This window comes from Callorhinus ursinus, unplaced genomic scaffold (genome assembly GCF_003265705.2).
Source record: "Callorhinus ursinus isolate GAN/ISIS: 27379988/994484 unplaced genomic scaffold, GSC_fseal_2.0 scaffold85, whole genome shotgun sequence".
NCBI classification, from domain to species: domain Eukaryota; kingdom Metazoa; phylum Chordata; class Mammalia; order Carnivora; family Otariidae; genus Callorhinus; species Callorhinus ursinus.
In genome coordinates this window covers 225,472-238,610 of record NW_027397147.1, presented here as the reverse complement: position 1 = coordinate 238,610, position 13,139 = coordinate 225,472, and the positions used below count along the sequence as shown (strand labels likewise).

General features: G+C 41.1%; 2 protein-coding genes across 5 annotated transcripts in view; one reads left to right on the top strand and one right to left on the bottom strand.

Annotated features, from left to right (window-relative positions):
* REXO5 (RNA exonuclease 5) overlaps positions 1-12,843 on the bottom strand; it is a 39,040-nt gene extending 26,197 nt beyond the window's left edge. Inside the window, 6 exon segments of the mRNA XM_025855415.2 lie at positions 2,376-2,519; positions 6,160-6,256; positions 7,355-7,481; positions 9,360-9,472; positions 12,203-12,344; positions 12,741-12,843. Of these exon segments, the coding sequence (XP_025711200.1) occupies positions 2,376-2,519; positions 6,160-6,256; positions 7,355-7,481; positions 9,360-9,472; positions 12,203-12,340 (619 nt within the window). The 5' untranslated portion in view covers positions 12,341-12,344; positions 12,741-12,843.
* The window catches only part of ERI2 (ERI1 exoribonuclease family member 2), a 30,359-nt gene that overhangs the window by 8,222 nt on the left and 8,998 nt on the right, over positions 1-13,139 (top strand). For 2 of the 4 annotated variants that reach the window (XM_025855417.2, XM_025855416.2), the window contains exon 1: positions 12,801-12,887. The exons of 1 other annotated variant lie outside the window; for it this stretch is intronic. In XM_025855417.2, coding sequence (XP_025711202.1) covers positions 12,865-12,887 — 23 coding nt within the window. In that variant the 5' untranslated portion in view covers positions 12,801-12,864. Of the gene's footprint in view, positions 1-12,800; positions 12,888-13,139 lie in introns of those variants that run through there. One more of the 4 variants, XM_025855419.2, reaches the window with a different exon arrangement.

Sequence of the window (13,139 nt, the reverse complement as noted above, 5' to 3'; positions counted from 1 at the left end):
ATTTTGGCTAAATCCCAAGTCACTGGACCTTTTCATGTAGGCACTAAAGGAGGATAATAAAGTATGCAAAAACTGCATGTAGCATCTTTCTTTCCTAAATAAAGAAAATGTAGGAATGAAATTCCATCACAATAGAGACCTAAACGGATTTCACTGTAGGCAGAAAGCAACATTCACCACGTGCACGTCTGCACCCAACTCTACCCTTGAGACTCCCCTGAGATCTCTGTTCAGAAACATGCCTGCATTTTTCTGGAGTCATAGCCTGAAAATTCCCTACAGGAACCCACCTATAGGCTTAAGGTACCCCCTCCATTGTACACCCTTACTTAGTCAATAACCAGGCATATTCAGTTCAGGGGTCTCAAACTGTTTGAACCATTGAAAATTCTTACCTTCAGACAGAGGCTTAAACAGTAAAAATACCTAGATCTTGTATGACAAGAAACAAAGTAGAGTTTGAGGAACTTTGACCAGTTTCTATGTCATAGTACCTCAAAACTGCCAACTAATTACAATTAAAAGAACCAAAATATGATCTAGACCAGAAAAGAGAGGCAAACCCAAATCTGGGAGACTTTATACTGCTGCCCTTATCTATATGATTAGTAGCAATAACAAAAAATAACTTTTCAAAAGCACTATGTGCCACCCAATATGCTAAGCACTTTTGTATACCTTAACTCATTTAATCCCCATGGCAATCCATGATATATGAGCTATTAACTCCATCTTACAGATAGCATATGAAAAGATGTTCAACATCATCAGCCATCAGAGAAACAGAAATCAAAATCATGAGATACTGCTTCACACTACTATAATGGATATAATCAAAAAGACAGAATAACAAGTTGTTGGTAAGAATGTGCAGAAACTGAAACCCTTATACATCACTGGAGGGAATGTAAAATGGTATAGCTGCTCCAGAAAAAGTCTGATAGTTCTTCAAAAGGTTTAACAATTATCATATGACCCAGCAATTCTACTCCTAGGGATATACTTCCCCAAAATGAAAACATATGTCCACACAAAAATTTGTACCTGAATGTTCATAGCAGTATTATTCATAATAGCCAAAATGTGGAAACCCAAATGTCCATCAACTAATGAAGAAAATGTTGTATATCTATATACAGAATATCATTTGAATGAAAATAAATGAAGGTGACAGACGGCAGCTACACTTAATAAGCACAGCATAATTACAGAGCTGTCAAATCACTATGCTGCACACCTGAAACTAATGTCATACTGTGTGTCAAATACTATACTTCATTAAAAAAAAATTGCTTGTTAAATCTTTAAAAAATAATAAGTAGGATTAACTAAAATAAACGAGTTTTCATATATGGATGGTGCCACACATATTATTTTCAAACTAAATTTGTATATCTATACCCAACGTGGGGCTCAAACTCAGAACCCTGAGATCACGAGTCTCATGCTCATCTGACTGAGCCAGCCAGATTCCCCCTAAAACTAAATTATATTTAATCTTACTAAAATTAAATTTAAAATAAAAGGAAAAGAAATTAAAAAAAGAATGAAGTACTGATACATGCTACAACATGGATGAACCTTGAAAACTTTATGTTAAGTGAAAAAAGCCAGTTACAAAAGACCAGATATTGTTTGATTCCATTTATATGAAATATCTATAATAGGTAAATCCACAGACAGAAACTAGTGATTGCCTAGGGGGTAAGGGTGTGTGTGAAAAATAATAGTACAGGGTTTCTTTTGTGGTGTGAAAGTAGCCTAAAATTGATTACGGTGACGGTTGTAAAACTCGGTAAATACACTAAGAACTACTGAACTGTATTATGTTAAATGGGTGAATTATATGGTATATTAATTATATATCTCAATAGATTGGGTTTTTTTTTAAAGAAATTTAACATTACTGCTATAATTAAAAGGTAATAAAGAAAATAAAATGAAATTAAAGCATTTTTGTTAAATTCTTGCTATATAACTGACCAAGACTCTGAGCCCAGACTTGTTCTATTCATTGAAGAAAATGAAGATGGGGTATGGTGGGGTAAGAGGAAGACTGGAAGTACTAGAGAAGTGTTAAAGACATATTGACTTCCTTTTAATATAGTAGGAAGGAATGAAAGAAAACTGAAAAAGGAATAACTTTTCTCACAGAATATTTCAATGATATTTAAGGTCATGTTTATGTACTATCCGAAATCATCACTTTACCAATCATGATACACATCTACACTTACATTGTTTCCTTATTAATATAAAATGGACTAAGTCATTTGGAAAGCAGACAAAACAATGAACTTTCAACAGTAATAGTTTCAAATAAACTGTTAAATATTCTTACATTGTTACCAACATCAGATTAAATATAAACCTACCTTGTAATGGAAAGTGAAATGTTTTCATTTCCTCCTTTGTGAGAAGGCATCTGGTTAAGCCCACTTTCTTAGAGCCATATTTTTGAATAATAGGGTCATTCTGCAAGTTGATGCTGACTTTTGAACCGGCAGAAGGTAAAGACCCTGAAACAAAAAGAACAATTAAACTTACATCAGAATGTGTGTTCAAGAAGGGACACCTGGGGGCGCCTGGGTGGCTCAGATGGTTAAGCATCTGCTTTTGGCTTAGGTCACGATCCCAGTGTCCTGGGACCGAGTCCCGCATCGGGCTCCCTGCTCCTTGGGAGCCTGCTTCTCCCTCTGCCTCTCTCTCTCTCTCTCTCTCTCTCTCATGAATAAATAAATAAAATCTTAAAAAAAAAAAAAGTAGGGACACCTGGGTGGCTCAGTCGGTTAAGTGTCCGACTTGATTTCAGCTCAGGTCTTTATCTCAGAGTAGTGGGATCAAGCCCCATTTTAGGTTCTGCACTCAGCACGGAGCCTACTTATCCCTCTCCCTCTGCTCCTCCACACTCCCCTGCCCGCCATCCAGCTTGTGCTCTCTCTTAAAATAAAATCTTAAAAAAAAAAAAAGAATGTGTGTTTAAGAAACCTCAAAGGACATATTTCTAAACCTGTGTCAGGTAAGCACAGTGAAGGTCAAAAGACGTATAAGACCCAGACCCAACTTTAAGGAGCCTGTACTGTAATAAAGTTATAGGAACATAAAGAGAGTTTAAGTCTCAAATGGGTTGTAATAATAAAAGCTATAAAAGGGAAAGGAAGAAAAATACACTGGCTGGGGTGGTGAGATATGGTTCAACAGAGGAAAAGATTAGCTGAGTCTTGAAGAAAAAGCAGAATTTAGATAGTTGGTGTCTTAGACCTGCCCATCACAGTGCCTGCCACTCCTAACAGCCCATTCTAGCTAAATCTATTCCACCCCTAGCCACTTGCTCAAGCATCATCCTATTCTGTAAGCAGAAATGGTCACCGATTGGATTGAGAGTGGGAACCTGGCTTAAGAGAGACCCATCTATGGGTGCCTGGGTGGCTGTCAGTTGAGCGTCTCTTATTTTGCCTCAGGTCATGATCTCAGGGTCCTGGGATCAAGCCCTGTGCTGGGCTCTGTGCTCAGCATGGAGTCTGCTTGTCCCTCAACCTCTGCTCCTCCCCTACTCATGCTCTCTTTCTTTCTAAAATAAATAAATAAAATCTTTGAGGAAAAGAGACCCATCTACAACCTCAAAGATAAGTAGACCAGTAAGTTGATATTCCTAGCCAAGACAGGCTCACAAGGGACAATGGTAATTAGCTAAGCTGATCAGATTGCTTGCTTCCAAAATCAAACTAGGAAATATAGAGAACTGCCCATGAAAGGGCACTTAGACTCCTGATAGGTTTCTAGTCTACGTGCATCCTTTTAATAATATCCCTCTCACTTAAGATGGCCTGAATGAGTATCTGGTCTTTGCAACTAAAGAAGTCAAAATACCGTAAATAGAAAAGAGGGGATTCCAGGTAAGACAGAAATGTACAAAGCAAACTTGGTTATGGTAATGACTAGACCAACTGAGAATTAAAAAAAAAAAAAAGTCTGTGTAGGAAAGCAGTAGAGGAAACAAGGTTGAGGAGTATAAAAATGAACTGTAGACCACTGCAAATGCCAGACTCAAGAGTTTGGACTTTAGTCCATTATTCAATAAATAATGGAGAGCAAGAGAAAGTTCCTAAGATGGGAAATGGCTTAACAGTATTTAAGAAAGATCAACCTCAAAGATAATGTGGAAAATGGAGAGAGAGAAATGAGAAAAAGTTTTGCAGAAATTCTGGACAAAAAAAACCAACTAAGAAAAAAAAAGATTATAGAGTCTGAATCAAGATGGTGGAAAGGATAGAGGAAAAGGGATATATGAAAGAAACAGTATACAAGAAAAACCAATAGAACACAGTGATAAAATAACTCAATTCAGTCAACAAGTATTTACTAAGTACTTATTATATGCCTGGCATTGTTCTAGCCACTAGAGATTCCTCAATGAACAAAGTCAACAAAATTCTCCATGGAACTGAAATTCTAGTTGGGAAGATAGACAATAAATAAATATATAATATGTCAGGTAAGGAACAAGGACCACGGAGAAAAGTAAAGGAGGGAAAAGAGGAGAGGGTGTACTGGGGCAGGAAAAGAGTTACTGTCCTAAATTTTATAATCAGGGAAGATCTCTCTGGTAAAGTGACAATATAAATAGATATTCATAGGAGCAAAGGGAATGAGCTATGCAGACTGGGTATGGGGAGCCAAAAGAAAAGTAATTCTAAAATTCAAAACTATTATCTTAGAGAAAATTGATACCAACAGAAAAGGCAATTTGAAGATGGGAGCCTGTTATGTTATTTAAGGATGAGAAAAATGCTTTTAGCTATGTTATGATTGAGGGGACAGGGGAATATCCAAGTGGCAACATTCAGCAGGCAGTTGAAAATTCAAGCCTGGAATCTGGGACATCAGACCTAGAGATAAAGATACAGGCGTTAACCAAAGAAGAGCGATAGGTCAGCTTGGGGAGATATATAAATATTTTGAAGGAAAGACTGAATTGAGGGGAGATCAGTGTTACAGACTACGCTTTGGGACTCTGATATTTAGGATGGGAAACAAAGTGAAATCCTTAAGAGGATAGAGAACTAGCCATAATCCTCTGACTCCTCAAAGTCTACAGAATAAAATCCAAAGTCCTTAGCATGATATCTACAGCCTGTAGGACAGAGCTTTAACCTACCTCTCTCAGCCTCGTCTCTCACCACTACCATCCTCCCCCAATTATCCCCAACAATCTATATTTTTTAGCCACATCAAATTTTTTTCTGATGATTTCTTTTGCAGTGCTATGTCTTTATATGAGCTTTGAATCTAGTTAATGACTACTCTGTTATTTACTCAAAAATGTTTAAAATACAGTGGAGGTCAAATAAAACAGAGGCAGGTCAGATACAGGCATCTATTAGAAGGAGAGGGGAACAGTGGAAAGGAAGGAAGTCAGGGGTCTTTAAGACAGGATAGTAGGAAGCACAGTCCTAGAGGAGATACTAAGGAATCACTGGCTACTCCTCACCACTTTTTCATGTCTCCTCAGTGTAACTATTATTTCTGAACACACACAAAAAAGCATCACTGAACAATACTTAGCTTACTATGTCCAATGAACTCTATCTAGCAAGTTCTTTTCTATTCCATCACTTACCTGCTTCCCCCTACAAAAACAGAAGGTTAACTACAACTTACTCATGGACACAACCCATCGTTTGAAAAACATTGCCATCATGGGTATTTCTCTTTTAGATGGCCAGCATCTTAACCTCCTGCCTACTCCCCACTGTGAGTAGTATTAAGGGTGTCCTTTACAGTAGTCAAAGGCAAGATCTTCCTTCACATCTGTACACTCATGGGTACAAAGACCCACTGACAGTTTAAAAATTATTCCCAGTAATTTATAAGAGTCCAGTGTTAAGTGATATGCAGGGATAGCCTATGCTATCTCACCTAACCAGATGGTTTCTGGGGCATGAATACAGGCTATGGTTCCTGCTCTCTATTTTCCCGAGGTACTTATCCATTTTTTCTTCAAAAAAAAAAAAAAAAAAAACCTGCTTTTCTGTTTAAGGTAGTTAGAATTGACCTTAGTTGTTTGCAAGAATAAACTTGACTGATAAACCCACTTATAAGCATATCCATAATGTCTTTTAGAATGAGCAAATCATCAAACCAGAGTCACAGCCATACCTTCCACCATCTTGGATAGATCCCCCATTATTTGTTTCTTTTGCAGTCCAGTGATATCAGCTAGGAAATTAGATGATGGTGGTGGCAAGCGGAATTTCTGAAAATACATACCAAGTTTTTATAAAAATGCTTGAAAGCAGTTAAAATATTGTCAAAGACTTGCACTTTTATCGTCAGCTCAGTGCTATGAAAGGTCTGGACCTTAATTGTTTGTATTGCAAAATGAGGACTGTTTCCTTAATGTATAAAAGTGACTAGGTAATAATAATAATAATAAAAAAAGTGACTACGTAAGTGAAGCCACCTTTATCCCAGCTCAGATATTTTCTTTGGTTCTGATTACACATTGGAAACAAAGACAAACATTATAGAAATGTATAACTCAGAAAAGGAAAGTCTCTTTTTCCAAAGCACTTCTGTATCTATTATACTTTAGTGGACAGCTTGCCAAGTAGTTAGGACAGATGACACAGCAAAGCTGAAAGGTTGAAAGCTCCAGCCTTAGGCTCACCTGTGCTGAAATTCCAGCTCCAACACTTACTAGCTATAACTTGGACAAGTTACTTACAGTTTCCTCACATACAGAAGATATTTATATCTCTCACAGAATTACTGTGAAAATTAAAGATGATGCACGCAGAATGACTGATGTAGGTCCTAGCATATATGTAGCCTTTGATAAATGAAAGCAAAAAAGAAAACGGAGACCCAAGGAGATTAGGACTCACCAACTCAAATCCCTTAGCAGTAAATGGATGAAACAGTCCAATAAAGACTGGTGGTGGCTATGGGAAGGAAAATAGCACATGCCTCTTCTAAAGATGACAGCCGCTATTCAGCTCCAGATACTGTTCTAAGGATGTCCAATCTTGTGATGTTGTCAAGAGGCCAAAAAACACAGACTTACGTAAAGTGTTTAATTTCTGAAAACACCATAACCCGAATAAAACAGGATATATCAGCCTGGGGACTACGTATAGATTGTAATCTGGTAATAAATATTTTGCCTAAATTATCAAAGAAAATCAGAGGCAAACCTAATCTCAACAAGAGATCTCTGAATCTTAATCTTTCTTGCTTTCTACAACCTCTTCTGCTCGTTCAATCAGGTTGCCAAAGAGCATAGTTTGAGACATGAACTAGTCTTTGGATGAGAGGACTCAACTCAGGCCCTGCTAGAGTTTTCTTAACTTACGTGTCTGAATGCCTTTCGGAGAAATCCAAATTCCAAATAGAACCTATAAAAGTGTAGCTGGCTCATTCCCTGCAGTACAAAAACCACCACGTTGTTCAGATGGTTTTGGTGAAAAAGCTGGCACCAGCTGTTGAAAAATCAAACCAACACAGCTAAAAGTGATACCATCAAGTCAGTTATAGATATACAAAAGGGAAGGGTGGAAAAAAAGCAGTGAGGAACAGTTAATGGAGTTTACCATGACTCAATGACTGCCTGGCAAAGAACAGCTATTACTATACAGAATTCAAATAAAGATCTCTTGAGATAATAGTTTATTGCATTCAAATCAAGTAGGATACCAAGGGAAAAACAATGCATTCAAATCCAAAATCCTATTACGATTTGTTTTAAATTGGAAATAAACTCATTTTTTGTATACAAAGGCATATCCTCAAGATCCCAAGCTGCTGAGTCCTTCCTAAGCTAGTAATCACATGACTGGCTTTAAGAAAGCCAGTTTTAGATAAATTGACAGACTACTGGCAATATTTGTTAATACAGAAGATGGCTTTTGAGTTATCTAGCCAATCTCCCTTAGATAGATATGTCTGAGAAATTAAAAAGTTTTGAAAAATTTTTTATTGGTACATATACAAAAGCAATTTTCACTAGACATTTAACAATGGCATTGAAGATATCAGAATAGTATAATTCTTTTTGTCCCTTAATGTAAAAGGAACAGAAAAGATTAACTGGGATTCTTAACACATGATCATGTGATTTTCAATTGGGTCTCCACTAGGGGTTACAAACCAAAATACCTTTAAGCGGTACTGGGAAAGGTCAGTGAAAAGACATGACTGCCAGCTAACCTGTCAGCTGGACCCTGACACCTGAAGGCTCCTCACCCCCTTCTCCTTTGTCCTTTGAATGTGGATTCTGCTTGTCTTTCCTGATCCCAGAGGCTGCTCCAAGGACATAGCCTTGAGACAGTGATGTGGTGTTGAAAACACCTGCATGGTTCATATGACTGAACCCAGTTAAGCCCTCTATATAAACTTTTTTAAGATTTGGCAGGCATGTGTAAGGATCCATTTGTCATCCTCCTGCCCAAGACAAGCCCTGTATGTAAGTTCCCTTCACTTATTATTAAAATTGCCACTTACCAACCTGAACAGCCTGCCTCTTCAGTCTCTCCCTGCCCTCCAAGTAAGTGGGGCAGGTTTCAGTTTACACCCAGGAAGCTCCCAAGAGGGTTGCAAACAAAAAGCAGCCAGACAGATAACGTAAATAAGGGAAGCAGGCCTTATTTACCAGTAGGTGGTACACTAAAGTGTACATGCCCCATCTGTAAGGGGAAGGCTACTGTTCAGCTTTGACAAATTGTTGCCATTTGGGAATACAGGGATAAAACTGCCACATCTTAGAATTTTTTGAAGAAATAAAGTATCTGGATTTTAATAAAGGAATTCCCAAATTAAATGTTGGCAACTCCTATAAGAAAAAATGTAGGGGCGCCTGGGTGGCTTAGTCATTAAGCTTCTGCCTTCGGCTCAGGTCATGATCCCAGGGTCCTGGGATCGAGCCCCGCGTCAGGCTCCCCGCTCAGCGGGAAACCTGCTTCTCCCTCTCACACTCCCCCTGCCTGTGTTCCCTCTCTCGCTGTGTCTCTCTCTGTCAAATAAATAAACAAAATCTTAAAAAAAAAAAAAAAAATGTAGGGGGCGCCTGGGTGGCTCAGTTGGTTAGGCGTCTGACTCTTGATTTTGGCTCAGGTCCTGATCTCGGGGTCATGAGATTGAGCCCTGCACTGGGCTCCACACTGGGCTTGGAGTCTGTTTGGGATTCTCTCTCTCTCCCTCCCCCTCTGCCCCTCCCCAACCATTAAAAGAAAAAAAGAAAAAAAAAATTTAGGACATTCTGCACAGCAAACAAATAATATTAATTAAGGAATACATGGCCCTCTAGACCCTAGCTTGAAACCTCAGGTTTGTACCCACCATTTAAGTACTTAAACTCATACCTGGGTTTAGGAACACTGGATTTGCCCAGAACTGCATACTTCAGCAATTCACATAACTGATCGTGGGTTACTTCACAGTTTTCAGCAAATAAAATGGTAGATAAGCGGGCTTTCTGCAAAGATAAATCAGGGCATTAAAAATTAAGACTACCGGGACGCCAGGGTGGCTCAGTAGGTTAAGCGTCCGACTCCTGATTTTGACTCAGGTTATAATCTCAGGGTCTTGGGATTGAGTCCCCGCGTTGGGATCCCCACTGAGCAAGGAGTCTGCTCCTCTCCCTCTTCCTCTATCCCTCCCCTGCATGCTCTCTCCCTAAAATAAATAAATAAATCTTAAAAAATTAGAACTAGGGGCACCTGGGTGGCTTAGTCAGTTAAGCGTCTGCCTTCAGTTCAGGTCATGATCTCTGGGTCTTGAGGTCAAGCCCCATGTCAGGCTTCCTGTTCAGCAGAGAGTTTGCTTCTCTCTCTCACTCTGCCCCTCCCATCGCTCATTCTCTCTCTCTCAAATAGGTAAAAATCTTTAAAAAAATTAGGACTACGGAGAACAGGAACAAATACTCTTCTTTATGCTTTTCTTAGTAACATTTTCTCTGGCTTATTTTATTGTAAGAATACAGTATATAATACATGTAATTTACAAAGTATGTGTTAACCAACTGTTTATGTTATCAGTAAGGTTTCTGGTCAACTGGCTACCAATGTTATTGGTAAGGTTTCTGGCTTTAAGTAGGTAAGTTTTGGGGGAGTCAAAAGTTATACAAGGATTCTGGACTGCACAGGACAGGGAGGGTAGATGGTGGTTTGGCACCCCAATCCCCCATATTGTTCAAGGGTCAACTATTTAATTCTGACACTTAACTCCTGAAAGAATATACCAATTTATATTTACCAATCAAAAATATAAGACTGATAAGGTGAGACTGAGTGAGGTAGGTAGGGTCTATGTGGCAGTGACTAAACATGGTTGCCAAGTGGAGGTCAAAGGCTAAGTGGGGGGGCGGGGAGGGCATGCTATAGGGGAGAGAGCTAAGACTAAGGGTAGGAACATACCCTTAGGGAGGGCATACATGCAGAAGGATGGCTCACTGTGGGGTGTCAAAGCCTGAGTGATATGAAGGCATCCATGCAGTGGGAATTGGAGAGCAGTGAGGGCTGGTGTTAGATGTCAGAAAGTATTTAAGGTAAGGAGGGCATCAATATTGAGGGACAAGAGTGGCCTGTCACAAGATTCAGAGCCTGAACAGGGTGAGGGTGTCCATGTATGAAGGATAAGGATAGTAGCCTGTCACAGTAGTGACAGGGACATTCACACAGGAGGGTGGCCTGGTACATGGTGCAGGGTGACAGAGCCCAAGCAAGGTGAGGAGGGTGTGTGAGTGTGGGGTGGTGGCAGCATGGGGAACTGGTCAAATATACTGAAAATAATGACAAATCAGGCTTCTCACTGAATAAAGAAGGAAATTATAAACATGAAGAGAGAAAGCAAGAATGAACCTTGTGGAAATAGACTGCAAGTAGAGATTTTCGTATGTATAGATAGAAAAATATTTAAAGGTAAACATGTATATGTGTGTATATGGGTATACAGATATATAAATACATATTTCCTAGCTCTCTTTTGGGAGTATTGATATCCTGATAGCACTAAGCACATCTAGTACCCAGAACCTTGCGTTTCTAAATGTCATTTCGAACCAAGCATCAAGAAAAAAATTACTGATTCCAGGGCTGGGGCAGGACAAGCACAGATGAGCCTGGAACATCTTTTTGTGCCAAAAAAGTAAGGAAATGCTCAAAGAATTATGAGGTCCAAAGAACACAGAAGCTAGCTTAATGCTCAAATATGGGATATTTTGAGCATCAAAATATAGTAATGGATTATAACCCATTGAATGAAATAGGCAATGAGTTCATACTAATAAAAAAATGAATTACAAGTTTAATAAGGAAGCATCTCTCCACAAAATTAGAGAAAAACAAGAATAGGACAAATCAAAATCATGTACACCCTAATAAAATACAAGAGAAAAGAGTTCACTTCTGTGATATTCCTGCCAAACATGTATAACCCAAAACTAATCGATGAGGAAACACACAAATCTAACATGAGAGACATTCTACAAAACAACTGGTTCAGGATTCTTCAAGAGTAGTAAGGCCACAGATGTCAAGGAAAATACTAAAGAATTGTATGGATTGAAGGAGACACGACAACTAAATGTAACACACGGTTCTAGACTGGATCTTATTGCTAAAAAGGATATTACTGGAACAACTGAGGAATAGTGGGGGAAACCTGGTTATCATTTCTACCTATTGTTTGTCTTAGGTCTCTTTCCACTAGAACGAAGTAGTCACCTCTGTTTATTCACTGATGTTCCCCCAGTGCCTAGGGCAGTGCCCAGCACATGAGAGACAACAGAAAGCTGATGACTGAAGGGATGGACCACGTATATTTAGTTCTCGATACACAGCAGGGATGCTCCTCAGCCTTATTATTCCCCTACTGGCGAGCCATGTAAACTGCATGAGGGCAAGGAATTTTGGGTTCGTGCACTGGGATATTCCCGGAACCTAGAACAATTCCTGGCACACGGAAGACTCAATAAACTATCTGTTGAGTGAACATTCTTTTTGGGTCCAAGGTACCACACCAGTTTTAAAAAACCATCATCAGCGTTCCCATTTTACAGACTGGAAAGCGGGATTCCGAAAGGCCAGTGGGCGGATGAGGCTGACCCGCAGCGTCCAGGGCCGGCAGGGCCCAGAAGGCGGCTGGGGCGAGGGCTTGGCAGCTCTTAACCTCCTCGGGCCGCCCATTCGGGCTCCCCGTTACTCACCTTGGCCTCAGGCTGCCTCTCCTCCAGATCCCAACGGGCTCTCCGCGCCTCAGCCGCCCCGACCAGCGTGTTCCGGGCCCGCCTCCTCTTCCTGCCCTTCTTGAGGTGCCTCCCGGTCCTCTCCCTCTCGGGATCCATGACGCTGTGAAGAAAGACCGGCGAGAGCTGAGGATTCTCCGCCTCCTGACGGGGGAGCAGGTGAGGCCTCGACGGCCTACAGGCTCCCTCAGATCCTATCCTCAATTCAGTGTACGGAGCCCTCCCAACCCTCCCGGAAAAGCGAGGGCGCCCACTATCCTCCCTGTTCCGCAGCGGAGAAAACCGCACCGAGACCAACGGTTTTACCGTCCGCGCCGGAGGCCGAATTCGAAACGGTTCCTCAACGGCACAAAGGGGCCTCCGCCCGTTGAAAAAGAGAGAAAAAGTTGCTGCCAAGCGCCTTCCCCACCAAAAAACACTCCCCGCGCCCCGAAGCCCCGAAAACACCGAAGACGAGCCGGTAGACAGCCCAAGCCGCAGACGCCGCTACCGCCGCCACCTCAGTCGCAGCCGGAGCCGCGGCCGCAACCGTCTCCTCAGACGCGCCAGGCGTTTGAACGGACCGGAAGTGGGGGGTTAATAACTTCCGGCAGTTAGGCTGGGAGGAGTAAGGAGTGCCGGGAATGGCGACCAAGAAGCTTGCGCGGTATGCGAGGGGTTTCTGGCCTGGGGGTGGCTCCTGGTAGGGTGCTGGCGTCTGCAGCAGGTCTGGGCAGTGGGCATCCGCGGTCAGCCTTCATTCTCTGCAGCCCCGGCGTCTCCGACCCGCACTGTCTGGCCCGGACTGAAAGGTCTCTGCTTGGATCTCGGTCTCGAGCCTCAGGCCGCCCTCTGCGCGAGTTTGGAATACCCGGGGTTCGGACTGTGTGGCCTTGAGCCACTGTCAGCCCATTCTAGG